This window comes from Euphorbia lathyris, chromosome 10, assembly GCF_963576675.1.
Source record: "Euphorbia lathyris chromosome 10, ddEupLath1.1, whole genome shotgun sequence".
NCBI classification, from domain to species: Eukaryota; Viridiplantae; Streptophyta; class Magnoliopsida; order Malpighiales; family Euphorbiaceae; genus Euphorbia; species Euphorbia lathyris.
Window position 1 is genome coordinate 62,474,757 of NC_088919.1, and position 18,481 is coordinate 62,493,237.

The following is an 18,481-nucleotide window of genomic DNA, read 5'->3' on the forward strand; positions in this document are numbered from 1 at the left end:
CTACAAGAAACCAAAAACAAAAATCTGTATTGGAATAACATGTAAGATGATGTAACTATACATCTAGGATGATACATGGATCTTAAAATCATAAGCTACAATTTAGGCTGTATGTCTGGTCTAACATTAACATTATTTGTTATCAATATGACAGATAATACTCAATCCAACTTCCTAAATTCTTGATGTACACCTTGCTCTTGCTGCTTCCTGCTTCAAAAAAGAATTCTCCTGACTAGTCAATTACTTGGTTATTCTGCAGCAACCAATACCTGCAACACCAGAGATCAATTCCAATTCTGAAGCTAAGTTTTTCATGACTTAATAGGAAAAAACCATACAATAACACTATAAAAGGGCGGTCCGGTGCACTATGCGTCCCCGCTAAACGAGGGTCCGGGGAGGGGTCCCACCACAAGGTTGTATTGGGGGCAAGCCTTCCCTTGCCTTTTTTTTTTTTTGACAAGAGACCGCTCCTAAGACTCGAACCCGTGACTTCTCGGTCACACGACAACATGGTTTACCGTTGCGCCAAAGCTCGCCCTCACAATAACACTATATCTAAGTATCATTTTTGCTATTAGTTCTGCGAATAGTTTTGACCATGAATTTGCAAAGACATCCTATTCTATGCCGGGACTGATAGAGTGACAAACTAGTTCTCCAGATATCATTGTTCAAACCTTGTATTCTGATTCTATTTAATGCGGTCTTTTCTTTTTAAAGAAAAAATTATATTAATGGAATTAAGGGTCAAAATAGTTCTTAAAGTTGGCAGCTTGGGTCAATTTAGCCCAAATCGGAGTTTGGGTATCAACTCAAAACAAAAGTTGACAAATTTTGACAAATTGACCTGGATGCAATCAGTTTTAATACCGGAAATTTATAAAGTTTGAGCCAATTTGTCAAAATTTGCCAACTTGGGAAGTGAGTTGATACCTAAACTTCGATTTTGGGTTAAATTGATATTGCTGCCAAGTTTGAGGACCATTTTGACCCTTAATTTTATATTAATGTGTAATCTAAAGCTAATAGCACAAAGTAAGATCTCATCAGATGCTTTTGACTATCTGACATCAAATAGCAGTGAAGGAAAGGAGAACAATCATAACGTAGGAGCTAGACGGATCAAAGTAAATGACACTCGTTGCTCCTTATAGCTTTGGCGTTACTAACATGATGGCCTCTAAACTTTAAAAACCGAACATAAAAACTCATGAATTTTGACATATACTAACATAAAAGTCCAACTAGCCAACATGAAGTGAAGTGCAGGTAAATCACACTCCTTGAGGGACCATCATGTTAGTAAAGGAGTGTGTTTTACTGACATTTCACGTTGTCAATCGGTATTTTCATCGGTAAATGGTCATTGGACTTTTATGTTAGTATACATCAAAGTTTGAGAACTTTGCCAAAGTTGAGTGGCCATAGGCAGGGAAGGATCCAGGGGGGTTTTGGGGGGGAGATCACCGGACAACACCGAAAATTCTATGGAAACTATGATCGGGGCTCTAATTTTTTTTACACTCGAAAAATATCAGTTTAACACTCATAAATCACGATAAGCACCCTCTCAGTGAAACCTGGATCCGTGTATTTTACCGTAAAGGAAAAGGAGAACAATCACAAAGTAGGACCAACTTTGCCAAAGTTGAGGGGCCATATGTGTATTTTACCGTAAAGAAAAGGAGAACGGTCACAAAGTAGGAGCTCCAAGAATGCAATATCTAGACAGATTAAACATGTAAACTATATTCTGAGCTTATACCTACAGAAACGTACTATGTCATAATATATATAACCTTTCAATCACTATGATCATTGTTTAAAAACTTCAATAACATGCACGGAATTGACACCTCATAAACGTGACAAATACGTGCAAGAATTCTATGTTAAGTTCCTTAAGCAAAGTGAATTTAAAAGGGTTAATCACAAGTACCATACTTACTTAACGCATACATCATCTGCCGTTTTTCAAATGAATATTGAGAGGTCTTCAGGGGGTTCAATCCAGATGTTCTCGAAAGGATCTTGCTCACCCCAGTCATGACACTGCTTCCGAGGATAGTATCTATAATCATCGAGAGAGTAAGATATGCAACGCTTTCCAAAGAAACGGACTTTCGAGAAGTAGATGCTGTTTCTCATTATCCCAGGGAGGTCGATTCTCGTATGAGATGATAAGAAACTGGCGAACAAAGTCGCACCATCAAGTGTCTTCATCTCTTCCCATACCATGTTTGATCTATTCAACTTAAATAGAATAGGATTCTCACTGCAACATGTGTATATAACTAAGATATCTCCGTTACATTCCGACATAAATTTACCCTTCCACCAATTTTTCGCAAAAAAGTTCTCAGGACATGCGGGTGGAGGCACAACAAGAACATTCCAAGTACGTTCCACTGGGTCAAAAACACCAAGCCACCCAGTAAGACTAAGACAGTAGAATAGTCCACTGCAGAAAACAATCTTATTCCAAATACTGCTCACGAAAGGCAAGCGGTTTTGGTAATTAACAGTGACCCACTCAGTTGCCCCAGGATGACAAGTACTAATAGCAACAATTGTAGGACTTATGTGCTTAACGGTAAAAATGACACAGCCAATTGATTTTGGGGAAGACGAGAAGGCTACAATCTGGTAAGTCAATTCGAATCTTGGCAGTTTGATCACTTCCTTGGTGAACGGATTAAAGAAGAACACGCGGTGTGTTCTGGGTCTGTATAACAATAACCAACCATCTTTAGTGTAACAAACTCTTGACCCGTGCAACTCCGGTAGCTCAAGCGAATAGGTCTTGCGCTGTCCTGGGTCATAAAATTCATACATATTACCATATTTCGGGAAATACATAAGCCAAGGTGGTTGGTTTACCACTCTGACGGAAACTGCAGCAGTGTGCCATCTCTTGCAAACAACGGAAGCATGAATGTTATCCTCGAGAGTTAAATGGCTAAAGACCAACTCGAGAAGTTCCACAGGAAGGTCGGCCCAAGTTTGCAATTCTAACATCTCCTTCTTATTCAAGGCTGATGCTTGTTTACTATTCATAACAGTTGCAGCCAACCTACAGTCAATAGTGAACCATTAATGACCATATAATAATGAACCAACTGCCAAAATATTCAATTAATTTTTAAGGGATAAGGATCAAATTTAACCCTAACGTTTTCGGTGAAATGCAGATTTAACCCGAACGTTGCCAAGCAAGATCAATTTTAGTCCTACGTTGCCGAAAATTTGAAAAAGCTGGTTTGACTGTTATTTAACACTCACAGCAGACCTTCCAAACATCGATTACGTCAATGTGTCATAAAATGTTTACTGTATTAAATATATAGTTACAAATAACCTATGTTGCACGGAAACGGATACGGAAACTGAAACGGAAACGATACTGGGAAACGTAATTTCTGAAAAACATAGGAAACGGAAACGTGGGGGAAACGTGTAAATATTAAAAATATAGGGGCATATTTATAAATATTAAAAATATAATAATACATTAAAGATTCAAGAGACAACCATTACAAGAGAAAGAAATATGGATGAGTTCTTTAAATTGAAGGATACAAGGAAGTAATTATCTCTCAAATACAAAGTTTCAATTTTCCTAATCTTATATAAACAGGAACTGCAAAATAGAAAGTTTGAATTTCCAGAATTTTAATCGAAATAGGTAGGGAAAACCGTTTAAAATCTGAGAGACGCGTTTCATATTTTTGGTAATTACGGAAACGTACCCGGAAACGTTTCATATCAGTTTCCGAGAGTTTCCGTTTCCCACATCTGCCAGAAACGGGAAACGCTTGTCAGCAAGAGTTTCCGTGCTTTATAGCAAATAACCAAACAAAAATATGCGAAACTGACAAACTTGTTTGAAAGGTACAGTCAAACCAGCATTTTCAAATTTTTAGTAAGGTCAGGCTAAAATTAATCTTAAATTTGGACCATTTTGTATGTTAGAACCAAATTTTCACTTCACCGAAAACGTTAAGGTCAAATTTGGCCCTTGTCTCAACTTTTGAACTATAAGTAAGAAAGTACTCCAGACATGAATTAAGTTGTTAACTCCACACACTAAGTCACTAACACAGTAATCCTTCTGAATGAAAGATCATGAATTGGAAAACCCAAATCTATGATGTGAAATCACACTAACATAATAAGTAGCAAGCACAAATTGCTGAAGAAACACAATCCAATTACAAGGTTGATATGCCCACACAATCAATTACAATTACAATTACAATTGATTAATCTAAAACCCATTCAAATTCAACTCTCATTAACTAAACCCCAACTGAATAAAGTTAAATCCCAAACTTAATCATTCTCTAAATTCCAAATCTATAATTTCGAGTAACACCCACAAACTAAAACCCATTCAATTAGATCCCAATTTAGCACAATTGATTATCACCTACACCTGAATTCCACGTAAAACATTGCATCACAACAAAATCCAATTGACAAAAACCTCCTCAAAAAGGAATACAATGAAACCCTAACTGACTGCAACAAAATTAAATAAGCAAGCAAGCCATGAAAAGATACAGTTCTCTAAATCAGAAATTGAAAAAGTAACTTACGATTTCAACTTTCTTTTCTTTCTGCCAATCATTTTGCAACTCCAATTCAGCAAATCAGTCCACTCCACAGAGAAAAGAAGGTGAAAAAAAGAAGGAGATACACAGAAGAGAGAGGCTGAAAAACAGTACAATCAAATTCACAATGTCGGAACAAAACAAGAAACCACCATGATTTATCCAAGTTGGGAAAAACGGGGGCTTGCACGTGTAAGTATCTATGATCCGCTGCAGCGCATTCCATAGTTTTCTTTTTAGAAAACCTTTAAGATCTCTCAACGCGTATCGATCAGTAATTTTAGCTAACGTGGCAGGTTTTACCGGACATTTTGATCGAAGTTAATGTGCGGGTTTAACATAGGATAAGGTATCAAAATAGCCTATGGTTTTTGTTGGATAAGTATTAATTTAGACTCCACGTATAAAATAACATCAATATAGACTTAGCGTTTAAAAAATGGTACTAATTTAATCATCAATAATGGAATGTGACATGTCATTCATATTACTCCATTAAACCTATGATAACGGAGTAATATGAATGACGTGTCATGTTCCGTTATCGAAACCTAAATTAGTATTCTTTTTAAACATTATATCTATATTGGTACTATTTTGTACGTGGAGTCTAAATTAATACTTTTCCAAAAACTATAGGTCTATTGTGGTCTCTTATCCCTTTAACATAGGGTAAAAGTGAAACCGCAATTCACTATTGTTTGACTCATGTGAAAGTCTAATTTACTTTACTACTTAGGGGGTGTTTGTTACAAAGGATAATGAGGTAGGATAGGGATAAAAAAATCCAAAATATATTTATCTTATGCAGGGGCGTAGATTGGAGGGGGCCTGGGGGCCCCGGGTCCCTCCGGCCGCCTGAACCACCCTGACCCCAGGTAGTTTCGGCCCCCTGTCTCAAAAAAAAATATTGGGGTGTTGAATTAGCCTCCCAAAATGGCCCATTAAGTGTTAGGCTTGTCCACAATTTAAAATTTCAACATTTTGGGTTTGTTAGAGCATCTCCAACAGACTCTTAGTGCACTCTCTAAAAATAATATAAATAATTGACTCTTAGTCATTTAAGAGTGACTAAGATATTTCATCTCCAACAACACTCTTTATATTCACTCTTTATTTATTATTTTATTATTAAAAGTATTAATTGTTGTTATATTTACCAATAGTGTAAGGAGAGAGACTCCTCAATGATAAATTATTAATAAAAAATGACTTAAGAGGCATTAAGAGGTGGATAGAGGCTCTTTATTAATAGAGAGGATGGAGAAGCTCTTAGTAATTTAAGGAGTCACTAAGAGGCTGTTGGAGATGATTTTTCATTCCACCTCCTCAAATTTTAACTTAAGAGCCAATTTAAGAGGCTGTTGGAAATGCTCTTAGGTACTTCCTAAATCCAAATTTCTAATTTTTTTTGGGCCTATTAGGCATCTCTAAATCCAAATTTCTAATTTTTTTGGGCGTGTTAAGCCTCTCTAAATCCAAATTTCTATTTTTTTTTATATGTTAGGCCTCCATAAATCCAAATTTCTAATATTTTTTGGCCTATTGAGCACTCCTTAAATCTAAATCCTTAATTTATTAGGCCTAGTAGGTCATCTAAAATCAATTTTTTTTTATATGTTCGGTCCTCCCTAAATCCAATTTTTTTTACATGTTAGGATAATTAAACAAAATCTAGCTTAATTTTGAAAAATTGTACATTAATATTTTAAAAATTGATTCTTGACCATACAAATTATAACACATATATATAAAAAAGTTGAACAAGTTCGATTTAGTTTTTTTTTTTTTTTTTTTTTTTTTTTTTGCGAACGCACGTGTAAACTCAACCCCTCTCCCCCTCCCCCGCGGAGTAATCCTGTATTCGCCTTATGTTTGTTCTAGAGGTAAGGCGAGGAGAAAAGTGCTAGATAACCCTTAAATCTTATACCCAAGAGGGGTGATACAAGGAGGCGAAATAAGTTCCTATAATTTTAATAAGATGGAAAAGTCAATCTTATACGTAACTTACGTGAGGCTAATATAGTAAAATGTATTATTTTATCCATATCTCTGTCCCATAAAACAAACATGGAATAATAATTCTCAACCATCCTATTTTTATTTTATCCCAATCTTTTATGCTTATCTCTATCCCCAACATTTATCATTATCTCTATCCTCATCAAATGCTAAACACCCTCGATAGTTTTTACCACTAGGTCATGAATTAATGAAAAGTCGTATTTGTTCGTGAACAGTCGTGTCTATCTGTTAGGCATGAAATTGACTATATTTTAACATGTTAATTATAATGAATTAAGGGTGTTTGTAGTGTTTTATTGCAAGAAAGAATGTCTTATAGGTGCTTTTATGCAGATAAGGAAAGACTTAGCCGAATAGACTGGAAGCAGCCTGTTCGCACATACCAAGAGGAGATTATGCCATTCTTTGATCCAGCGGTCAAACGCCGGAACTTCTGATGATGGACAGCGACTAGATGGGACGCAGGTACGACAGTAGTTGCGGGCAGAGAGGCGGATAAGTGCAGGCGGAAAGCAACATGATGAAAAGAAAGCTCGGCCCTTGAGTGTTCAAGGGTCAAAATGATCTTCACCACTTTTAGCAATTTTTAGATTTCTGAACTTTTGACTTTGTTTTGTAATTTATTTTGAGCGGATACTTTTCTAGTACCGTTTTGGACCCTGTCCTTTCCTTTAAATAGAGGTAGTAAGGAAGGAAATGTATCGCACTTTTTAGAAAACACAAATATAGACTTTGCGGAGGAAGGAGAGCTCCATAGATGGAGTTTCAGAGCTTTAAACTAACAGATTGCTCACTCGCCAGTATGAGTGAGTAATTCTTTTGAATGGGCTCGGCCAGTCGGGACCGGTAATGTAAGTTTCCCAAGTCTAGTAATGAATGAATGATGTTAATGCAGGAAGTGTTTGTTGAGGCTTTATATTCCAATGCTTATGCATGTATGCTTGTGTTAGATGAATGATAGGACACTGCTTTCATCTTCACCGAACGCTCTATCAAACATCCAACCCCGAAGCAGAAATGTTAGGTGGTTTTATCAAGGGTTTTCTCATTTGAAATGCTGCTTAAATCTTAATGCAAGAAAGAACAAACCTGTAGGACGCTAATGGTTTTAGTAAGTTTTAGAATCTTAAGAACACACGAGAGTTGACTTAAGTGAGTGTTAAAGCAGAAACCTTGGCTTCAGTTGCATCATTCATGGCTTATTAGGTTGTTTGGAGGCTTGCAGTAACCTGTTCCGCTGTGCTTAGCCTGTTCCCTTTATTATCATTATCAAGTAATCAGTTTCACACGCAAAGCAACTCGTTTAGTCACTAGTTTTCATAACTACCAACATCTGTCAATATAAAAGAATCATACACTACGAACACCCTGTTCTGCAAAGTATTTCTTGTAAACTTTGGTCCTCAATCCCTGTGGATACGATACTTGACTTATCACTTTATTACTTGTATCTAGTGCACTTGCTAGAGTCTATTCAGCAGACAACAAGTTTTTGGCGCCGTTGCCGGGGATTGAAAGCAACAAATTTTATACGAAATTTTCTGTGAAACAATGTGTTTTTAATCTGTTTGCTAAATAGTGCAGCCAGAAGGAGTCTTTATCTGTTTATGCGCAGAGCTGGACCTCCTTTTTTTCCTATCGATCTCGAGTTAGAGAGAACATGTAGACGAACCCGAGCGGGAGCTCGACGTGCAAGACAAAGAGAGCGACAAAGAGAAAGAAGGATGGCTGGAAGGGTACCGCCCGAACAACCAGTCCAACCAAATCAGGAAGAAGAGGGAGAGAATAACAACCCTCATGTCATGAGAATCAGGGACTATTCGAGGCCAACCACGGAAGGACATTCGTCGTGCATTGTGTTGCCCAACGAAGGAAACAACATGTTTGAGGTGAAAGCATCTATGATACAAATGTTGCAGGCAGCAGTACAGTTCAATGGATACCAGTCAGAAGATCCAAATGGGCATATCCTGGAGTTTATCACACTATGCAACACTTTCAGATCAAACCGAGGCGTTTCTGACGATGTGATCAGGCTAAAGCTGTTCCCTTTTTCTCTAAAAGATAAAGCAAAGAACTGGTTGAAAAACTTGCAACCAGGAACGATCACCACTTGGGAAGAAATGGCCAGCGCATTTCTGATGAAATATTTTCCACCGAGACAGGCCATTAAACTCAGAAATGAGGTATCCTATTTCGTGCAAGAAGAGGATGAATCCTTAGTCGAGGCATGGGAAAGGTACAAGGAACTACTAAGAAGGGTACCCAATCATGGCATCCCCATGTGGATGCAGATGCAGAACTTTTACAATGGAGTCACCAACATTTATAAGATCCAGATCGAATCCATTGCCAATGAAAACCCCGAAGATCTTGAACCACAAGCGTTGTATGACCTTATCGAGAGAGTAGTGAGCACGAGTTATAACTGGCACTCCGCCAGGAGTGAAGGAAAAAGAGCGGGAAATAATGATGTTGTGTCAAAATTGACAAGCCAGGTGGAACAGCTTGCCAGACAGCTCGGCAAGATAAATGTGTCCTCGATCCACAATGAACCACCGTTCAATGATATATGTGATTTTTGTGGAGGGCTTCATTTTAACATCAAATGTCCAGGAGTCAAGCAAGGAAAAGGTGCACAGGCAGAATGTGATTATGCAGGGTATAATCAAAGGAATCCACTGAATCCATACTCTAACACATATAACCCAGCCACAAGAAATCATCCGAACTTCGGATGGACAGGCCAACCCAACCAGCAGGAACAACCGAGGTATCCGGAACAACCAAGATATCAACAACAGCAAGGAGGACATTACCAGAGGCAATCTCCGCAGCATTATAAACAACATGTTCCACCAAAAGCAGATGTAGAGCCAGACATGAAGATAATGATGATGCAGTTCATGAAGCAGACACAAGCATCAATTAAAAATCTGGAAACACAAGTCCACCAATTAGCTGCATCTACGTCAAAAGGAAAAGGAATAATGCCAAGCAACACGGAGCCAAACCCCAAGGGCGATGTCATGGCCATCACTCTGAGATCTGGTAAGCAAACTCAACCAACTGTACCTACTGATGAAAATGCTGAGTGTGCAGGAACATCCGGAAATGCTGAAGGTGAGCGGGAACAAACTGTTCCTAGTCAAGAAGAACCCGTCGGGGTAAAGTTATCCAGTGATCAAGATCAGGAGGAACGAGGAAAGATGTACAAGACACCTCCACCTTATGTTCCACCTGTGCCATATCCGACGCGGTTAATAAACAAGAAGCTGGAAGAACTTGAGGAAGCTGCATATCAACATTCCCTTTATGGAAGCACTTGCCCAGATGCCGACATATGCAAAATTCCTGAAAGATATCTTGTCAAACAAGAAAAAGTTGGAGAACATTTCGATGATCCAAATAAACAGGGATTGTTCTTCAATACTCCAGAACAAGCAGCAGCTTCCGAAAAAGCTAAAAGATCCAGGGAGTTTTTCTATTCCATGTTCAATTGGAAAGTTAAATATTGAAAATGCACTATGTGACCTAGGAGCTAGCATAAACCTAATGACGTATTCCGTATATGCTAAACTAGGATTAGGAGAACCACAACCAACCAGAATGTCAATTCAGTTGGCCGATTGATGCGCCTCACGGCGTTCGGTACCGCAAGGCTCACTAAGGGATAAGTGTACCCCGTCGTTATCAAGTAATAAAATCTGGAAAGTCCAGGTATCGAATCCACAGGACTTATTTACCACAAGTATCGAGTTATTTGGTCTCATGTGTTATCTAGGCTTTGTGGGTTTTGAGTTTGTTTGTTTAAGTTAATCTACTCCTAGGTTGAATTACGCTACCCCTAGCTAAGTTATACTAATTCTAGCTAAGTTATTCTACGCCTAATTAAGTAAAACTACTCCTAATTAAGTTATACTACTCCTAGGTGATCTTTCACTAATGCAATTACTCGAAGGAACATGGTATGAACGATAATAATGAAGTTAGGTTATTAGGTCTATTGATTAAAAACCTAATCTAAGTCACTTGTATTCAAGGCGATTAACCCTACTTACCCTCCTGAAGTTCCTAGTGCGTGATTCCCTTATAAGGCCGAAACTAGGTCCAAGGCTCAGCAATTTGGGCTTAATCAACTAAGAGGTCGTCAATCTCCTAGGCTCTGACTAGGTTAGATTCAGCTCGCAATATGTGCCTACTAGATTTTGGGGCTTTTGAATGAGTTAAACCAATTGAATAAAGCGTAAGATAAAGATTAAACAATTAATCATAGAACAGAATAAGAGATAAAATATTATTAAAGACGAAGAACAATGTCACAGGATACAATTAGCCTAGGATTCATAGACTGTATCAAAGAGTACAAACAAGGAAAGATAAAAGGTGATACGAAAATCCCTTTCAGGGAACCTGTCTACTCTGCAGTCGGCTTCCTAGGTCTTAAGGACGGACCTTGAATGTTCCTCGGTGAACAGCTTTGAAGGAGCTTTAATGGAGGTTGTAGAAGATGAAGGAGATGGAGAGGAACTTCAAGGGGGAAGCTAAAGTAAATTACAATAATGAAATGTATCTAATTTACAATGGAAAAATCTTATTTATAGACGCGGTTCGAGCCCTCTTTCTGACCTAATTCGTGTCCTTTTGCAAATAGGAAGTCGTGGGGCCAATCGTGGCTTTGTGGGGCCGGGAATCAGTTTTTTGACTGATTCCCGCAGGCCAGCTCGCCCGAGCAGGCGCTAGCTCGGCGAGCTGTCCAGCTCGTCGCGAGCTGGCCAGCTCGTCGCGAGCTGGCTGCCAGCTCGCCGAGCAGGCCCTAGTGCCTGGGCAGCTCGCCGAGCAGCGCTTGGGCTACGTGCCGAGCAGCGCCTGGGCTGCGCGCCGAGCACCACCTGGGCTGCTCACCGATGCTCAATTCACCGAGCGACTGCCGGAGGTCCCCGAGACGCGATTTTCACCCGGACTCATTCCTGCTTTAGCCTGCACATGCACGAAAACTCCAAATAACATTAGTTCCGAGGCTAAATTGACCCGCCAATCGCTCATTTTGAGTAGACACTCCGTTTGGTGCGACTTTTGGCGGATCAATTAGCTATAAAAGATAATGGAATTTTAACATACATGCTATTTTGGTCATATTTGCCTAAAATAACCAGAAAACGAGCCTAAACAACGAAAAGTAAATAAAACATTTCCAATTTCTATCTAACTCACACAAAAGCATATAAATGCGAGAATTGCTCGCTTATTCATGAAATAATGCTAAAAACCGTCCTAAAATCGTACCCAAAGATAGGGGTTTTTTACCCCTATCAAACCTCCTCGCACTTAAAACTTTACTTGTCCCCAAGTAAACTAAAAAAACTAAACCCGCAATCACAAGCAAGCTAGAAAACCTCCTGGTTTGACTAGGTGCTTGACACAATTTCGAGCATCTGTAATTACATGTATTCGGAAATACAAAGTAGAGACACGATATCCAAAAGCCACATTTCAATTATCACAGGTCATATGTTTAAGAAAAAGGACACATGTTCAATTAAACGAGCTTAAGGGAATAGCTAAGTAAAACACCTCACCATAGGTAGTTCACTCAATTCACACAATTTTGGTGGCTAAAGTGTTTACTCTCGGCTTATGTTCTTGCTTAGGATTACGTTGATTTTGCACGTTCATCCGAGTTCCTCTACTATGCTATATGACTCCGATGATATAAAAAACAGCCTCGAATTGGGGTTGTAATGTGGTTAGGGGGTTAAAGGTACAACAAGGGTTAGGAGTTCTAGCGCTAGAAAAACGAAGTTTAAAATGGCTTTAGCAAATTGTGAAGTGATTGAGCTTTTTATGTATTATTATTATTTTTTCTGAGACGTTTCTAATTTTAGAACTGGGGAATAGAGTTCTCCCTCTTTTGTTCGTCTCTTTTTCTTTTTCTTTTCTGTTTTTCTCTTTTTTTTCTTTTGGGTAGTAATGCTCAGTCACTTCTTAGCCTTTTGGCTTGCTACTATGATGCCATAAACAAGGATAAAGCGCTAAAAGAAAATAAAGGATTGATACGGGCTTTGTAAAAACTCGAGTCAAGCAACAAACCAAGTGATGGTTTGCGAAAATATGGGTTAGAACGAAAGAAAAATCTATAAACTACAAAAATACAGGCTCAAAGGGGCTTCCTAGAGTAGATGAAAAAGAGAAAATAAGGTAAAGAAAAAGGTTAATTCTAATGAGGCTGATTCATCGTTTAACATCTCAAATCAACGCATGTAGGTTCAACTCAGTATTAGGTGCAAAATCTGTAATCTTTCCACAAGTCAAAGCATTCACACAAAAATGTCAAGAAAAAGAGCTTTCTGATGTTCGCTCTTGGGCTCAAATTCAACTCACAGTTCTTGGGTTTCAATTTTGTGCTTACTAGTTCTCCCCAAACTCAAGTTTAATATCACATGCCTTCAATTCTTAAGTTATCTACCTAAGTAATGATTTTAGCATTTCTTCAAAAGTAGGGTCTAAATGCAAACTTTAGCTCATGCTTTTACAGATACAAGGATTGTGTCCTACACCTAAACTAGTTGTCATGCAATCTTAGATTCGGTTCTCAGCCCTCAAGGATAAATAATGAAGTTTAGATTCGAAGGAGGTTCACGGTTTTAGGTCCTAAGCATGCAGAAACATAAATAAAACCCGAAAGCATTTAACTAAGCTAGACACGACGCAACAAAAATTTAAAAATTATACAAAGTTTTGTAAGTTTGTCTACCCCTCCTCCTCACACTTAAAATATGCAATAAGTTCCAACATTGCATGTAAAACCATAAAACACATGTGCAAGAAGTTAGGGTGGAGAAGACAACTTACTGATTTTATCGCAATCGCCAAAAACTTGACGATTTGCGGTGCCATTTTTTTTATTATTTATTTATTTATCTATTTTTTTTCAGCTCCGTTCGGGAAAAAATCCCGAACTGTTGCTTATGTCGCCCGAGCTGGGGTGCCCGGCGGGCTGCGCGGCAGTGCCCAGCGAGCTGGGCCTCCCGGGGCGAAATTACGATTTTTTTTTATAAACCCGAGCACTTAAAAAAAACTTAAAAGAAAACTAAACAAACCTAAAAGTATATCTATAAAATTTATTAAATAGTAAAAACCTGAAAGTTGTATTCAAACTTGGGTTACCTCCCAAGAAGCGCTACTTTTATAGTCGGTTAGCTCGACGTAGAGTTCCTTCCTAAGTATAAGCTTCTATCCGCGTTAGGAACTCGAATTCCTTAACAAATAATCCGTACCTACAAAACGGATTAGGAGCCTCAAATGAGTTAAATAAAAACAAGAGGCCAAATATAAACAGATTATGAAAACGTTTGGTTTGCTCCCTTTTGGATTCTCTTGGTAGGTCGAAGAGAATGAAAACTTCTGAACAAGGAGTAAATCCAAACTTTTCTAACTTTTGAGGAAAAGATAGTTGAGATACACAAGTTTTGATTTGATCTTTTATCTCTATCACATGATTTAGAATTTCAGATTTTGAACCGGGGTTGCTTACCGCTTCCGGTTCCTCACTTACCTTGAGCGGTGCATGTGACAGTGGACTTGGTTCTACCTTTTTATCGTTCCTCAAAGAGATGGCTCGAGCTGATTCCCTTTGTGGGATTTCTATGTTTTCCTTTATGCTCGGGGGAGCATCTCGGGATTGCTCTTGCATCTCATGGTTTATTTGAGCCAATTGGTTGGTCAAGTCCTTGCAAACCTCCTCATTGATTGTAAGTCGGGCTGATATTTCTTTCAAAAGGGACAGCACCTCATCTTGTGAGTTAGAGGGTTGTGGAGGAACTTGACTTGCTTGTTCATAAGGAAACATCCCCAATTCATTTTCCCTGTGCTCATTAACAAACCTATTTGGAGGCCTCAACATGTTAGGGTTCCCGTAGGACAGATTTGAGTGTTGAGGTCTTCTCCAATCACTATCATAAAAGCTGTAAGAATTGGGGTTAGAATTATACCTTTGGTGATTACCCACAAAACTTACACTTTCATTTGTGTTGAGGCTCAGTTTCGCCATCAAGATATCCATTTTCTTATTTAAGTCGGTCATGGAGGGATTGGGAGCCTCATTCTCCAGGGTACGAATGTATTGTCTTGATGGTATGGTAAACTTTTGAGCTTGTCACTCGACTCTTTCTTGCCAATTCATTGCTCAGAGAATGCTGAGAAAAAGTAAAGTTCTAGCACAAAAGTTGATAAGCCAGTTTTTACAACTATGAATACAAAATTTTAACAAGTATAAAAGAGTATAAAGAATTATATATAAACAAGTATAAATGATATAGACAAAGGATATTCACAAAGGAATGCCTAAACTAACAAATCGACCTTTGGTTCGATATTGCAGAAGAAATAAATCCCCGGCAACGGCGCCAAAAACTTGATGATTGGCGGTTGTCGGGTATTTATAGAATTAATCTACTTTCCCCGGCAACGGCGCCAAAAACTTGATGCGCCTCACGGCGTTCGGTACCGCAAGGCTCACTAAGGGATAAGTGTACCCCATTGTTATCAAGTAATAAAATCTGGAAAGTCCAGGTATCGAATCCACAGGACTTATTTACCACAAGTATCGAGTTACTTGGTCTCAGGTGTTATCTAGGCTTTGTGGGTTTTGAGTTTGTTTGTTTAAGTTAATCTACTCCTAGGTTGAATCACGCTACCCCTAGCTAAGTTATACTAATTCTAGCTAAGTTATTCTACGCCTAATTAAGTTAAACTACTCCTAATTAAGTTATATTACTCCTAGGTGATCTTTCACTAATGCAATTACTCGAAGGAACATGGTATGAACGATAATAATGAAGTTAGGTTATTAGGTCTATTGATTAAAAAGCTTATCTAAGTCACTTGTATTCAAGGCGATTAACCCTACTTACCCTCCTGAAGTTCCTAGTGCGTGAGTCCTTGTAAGGCCGAAACTAGGTCTAAGGCTCAGCAATTTGGGCTTAATCAACTAAGAGGTCGTCAATCTCCTAGGCTCTGACTAGGTTAGATTCAGCTCGCAATATGTGCCTACTAGATTTTGGGGCTTTTGAATGAGTTAAACCAATTGAATAAAGCGTAAGACAAAGATTAAACAATTAATCATAGAACAGAATAAGAGATAAAATATTATTAAAGACGAAGAACAATGTCACAGGATACAATTAGCCTAGGATTCATAGACTGTATCAAAGAGTACAAACAAGGAAAGATAAAAGGTGATACGAAAATCCCTTTCAGGGAACCTGTCTACTCTGCAGTCGACTTCCTAGGTCTTAAGGACGGACCTTGAATGTTCCTCGGTGAACAGCTTTGAAGGAGCTTCAATGGAGGTTGAAGAAGATGGAGGAGATGGAGAGGAACTTCAAGGGGGAAGCTAAAGTAAATTACAATAATGAAAGATATCTAATTTACAATGGAAAAATCTTATTTATAGACGCGGTTCGAGCCCTCTTTCTAACCTAATTCGTGTCCTTTTGCAAATAGGAAGTCGTGGGGCCAATCGTGGCTTTGTGGGGTCGGGAATCAGTTTTTGACTGATTCCCGCAGGCCAGCTCGCCTGAGCAGGCCCTTGAGGGCCTGCTCGGCGAGCTGGCACAGCCAGCTCGGTGAGCTGGCCTCCAGAGGCCTGCTCGGCCGAGCAGTGCCTGGGCAGCGCGCCGAGCAGCGCCTGGGCAGCTCGCCGAGCAGCGCTTGGGCTGCGCGCCGAGCAGCGCCTGGGCAGCTCGCCGAGCACCGCCTGGGCTGCTCGCCGAGCACCGCCTGGGCTGCTCACCGATGCTCAATTCGCCGAGTGACTGCCGGGGGTGCCCGAGACGTGATTTTCACCCGGACTCGTTCCTGCTTTAGCCTGCACATGCACGAAAACTCCAAATAACATTAGTTCCGAGGCTAAATTGACCCGCTAATCGCTCATTTTGAGTAGACACTCCGTTTGGTGCGACTTTTGGCGGATCAATTAGCTATAAAAGATAATGGAATTTTAACATACATGCTATTTTGGCCATATTTGCCTAAAATAACGAGAAAACGAGCCTAAACAACGAAAAGTAAATAAAACATTTCCAATTTCTAACTAACTCACACAAAAGCATATAAATGCAAGAATTGCTCGCTTATTCATGAAATAATGCTAAAAACCGTCCTAAAATCGTACCCAAAGATAGGGGTTTTTGACCCCCATCACCAATCGATCAGTATGTTATCCTAGGGGAGTCGTGGAAGATGTGTTGGTCAAAGTAGGAAAATTCATATTGCCTGTTGATTTTATCATAATGGACATAGATGAGGACCTGCATGTTCCTATTATCCTAGGTAGACCGTTTTTAGCAACGGGTAAAGCATTGATAGATGTGGGAGAGGGACAACTGTTTTTAAGAATTAATGGGGAAGAAATCATTTTTAGAATGAATGAGGCAATGAGACGAGCTAACACTAGTGATGACATATGCTGTTTCTTAGATGATTTCCAAAGTCTTTCCACTTTGCAGGAACAGGACATTCTAGAGACTCTCTTGGGAGAAGAGGTGAACTTATGTGACGGAACAGGCTGTTCCATCGAATCAAACCTGCCTACCCCTCCTCTAGATCCTACTGTTCCCACTCATCAAGAACCACTTGAGATACCTACTATGCCATTAACTAAACCCGAACTAAAACCTTTACCCTCACACCTCGAGTATGCCTTCCTGGAACCACCCAGCGGGAGCCTAGTTATTATATCTTCAAAGTTAACTGGTGATCAGAAAGCTCAACTCATGGAGGTGCTTCGAAGGAACAAGGATGCAATCGCATGGAAAATTGATTATATAAAAGGTATTAGTCCGACAGTCTGTGTCCACAGAATTTTGATGGAGAAGGATCACAAGCCATCTGTCCAGCCACAGCGCAGACTGAACCCCCACATGAAGGAGGTCGTGCGAAAAGACGTGATCAAGCTGCTGGATGCCGGAATTATATACCCCATTTCCGATAGTGTGTGGACAAGCCCTGTTCATGTTGTACCAAAGAAGGGAGGAACCACAATGGTACTCAACGAGAAAGACGAGTTGGTCCCTACGAGAACTATAACAGGATGGCGAGTTTGTGTGGATTACCGGAAGCTCAACGAAGCTACAAGGAAGGATCATTTCCCTTTGCCCTTCATTGACCAGATGTTAGAACGGTTAGCAGGGTATGCATTCTATTGCTTCATTGACGGTTACTCGGGGTACAATCAGATTGCAATTCACAGTGAAGATCAGGAGAAGACAACGTTCACATGTCCATATGGAACCTATGCCTACAGGCGCATGCCATTCGGACTGTGCAAAGCTCCAGCCACGTTTCAAAGATGCATGATGTCTATATTTCATGATATCGTGGAGCGGACTGTAGAGATTTTCATGGATGACTTCTCTGTTTATGGAGACTCTTTTGGAAATTGTCTAAACAACCTCGAAGCTGTGCTTGTGCGGTGCAAGGAGACCCACTTAGTCTTGAATTGGGAGAAATGCCACTTCATGTTTACTGGTGGAATTGTTCTCGGGCATAAGATTTCTGAAAAGGGAATGGAAGTGGATAAAGCTGAGGTGGAAGTAATAGAGAAACTGGCTGTTCCAACTAATGTAAAGGATGTGAGAAGTTTCCTGGGACATGCAGGGTTCTACCGGAGGTTTATCAAAGATTTTTCAAAGATTGCGCTGCCTTTGTCAGCTTTGCTTTATAAGGATGTGGAATTTTCATTTGATACAACCTGTCTGAAAGCGTTTGAACTATTGAAAAGCAAGCTGATCAACTCGCCCGTACTGGCAGGACCCGACTGGGAACAGCCTTTTGAG

The 18,481-nt window shown here is 39.5% G+C and overlaps 1 protein-coding gene and 1 non-coding gene across 2 annotated transcripts; both read right to left on the reverse strand.

The window, feature by feature from the left end:
* Positions 1–8: 8 nt before the first annotated feature.
* Positions 9–4,760, reverse strand: LOC136209220 (F-box/kelch-repeat protein At1g57790-like). Its single transcript, XM_066000631.1, has 3 exons — positions 4,605–4,760; positions 1,955–3,079; positions 9–272 (listed from the first exon to the last, which is right to left on the reverse strand). Exons 1-2 carry the CDS (start codon positions 4,634–4,636, stop codon positions 1,981–1,983), a joined length of 1,131 nt encoding a protein of 376 aa, XP_065856703.1. The 5' UTR covers positions 4,637–4,760; the 3' UTR covers positions 9–272; positions 1,955–1,980.
* A 4,055-nt stretch (positions 4,761–8,815) lies between these two features.
* LOC136210273 (small nucleolar RNA R71) lies at positions 8,816–8,922 on the reverse strand. The gene has a single exon (XR_010677978.1). It is a non-coding gene; the product is annotated as a small nucleolar RNA R71 (small nucleolar RNA).
* Positions 8,923–18,481: the final 9,559 nt, after the last annotated feature.

What these genes read in the sequence shown, in the direction of transcription:
- LOC136209220 (XM_066000631.1), bottom strand. Translation starts at nt 4,636, where the DNA reads ATGATTGGCAGAAAGAAAAGAAAGTTGAAATC. An exon ending in AAGAAAAGAAAGTTGAAATC is followed by an intron (nt 3,080 to 4,604) that starts GTAAGTTACTTT and finishes TATTGACTGTAG; the next exon opens with GTTGGCTGCAACTGTTATGA.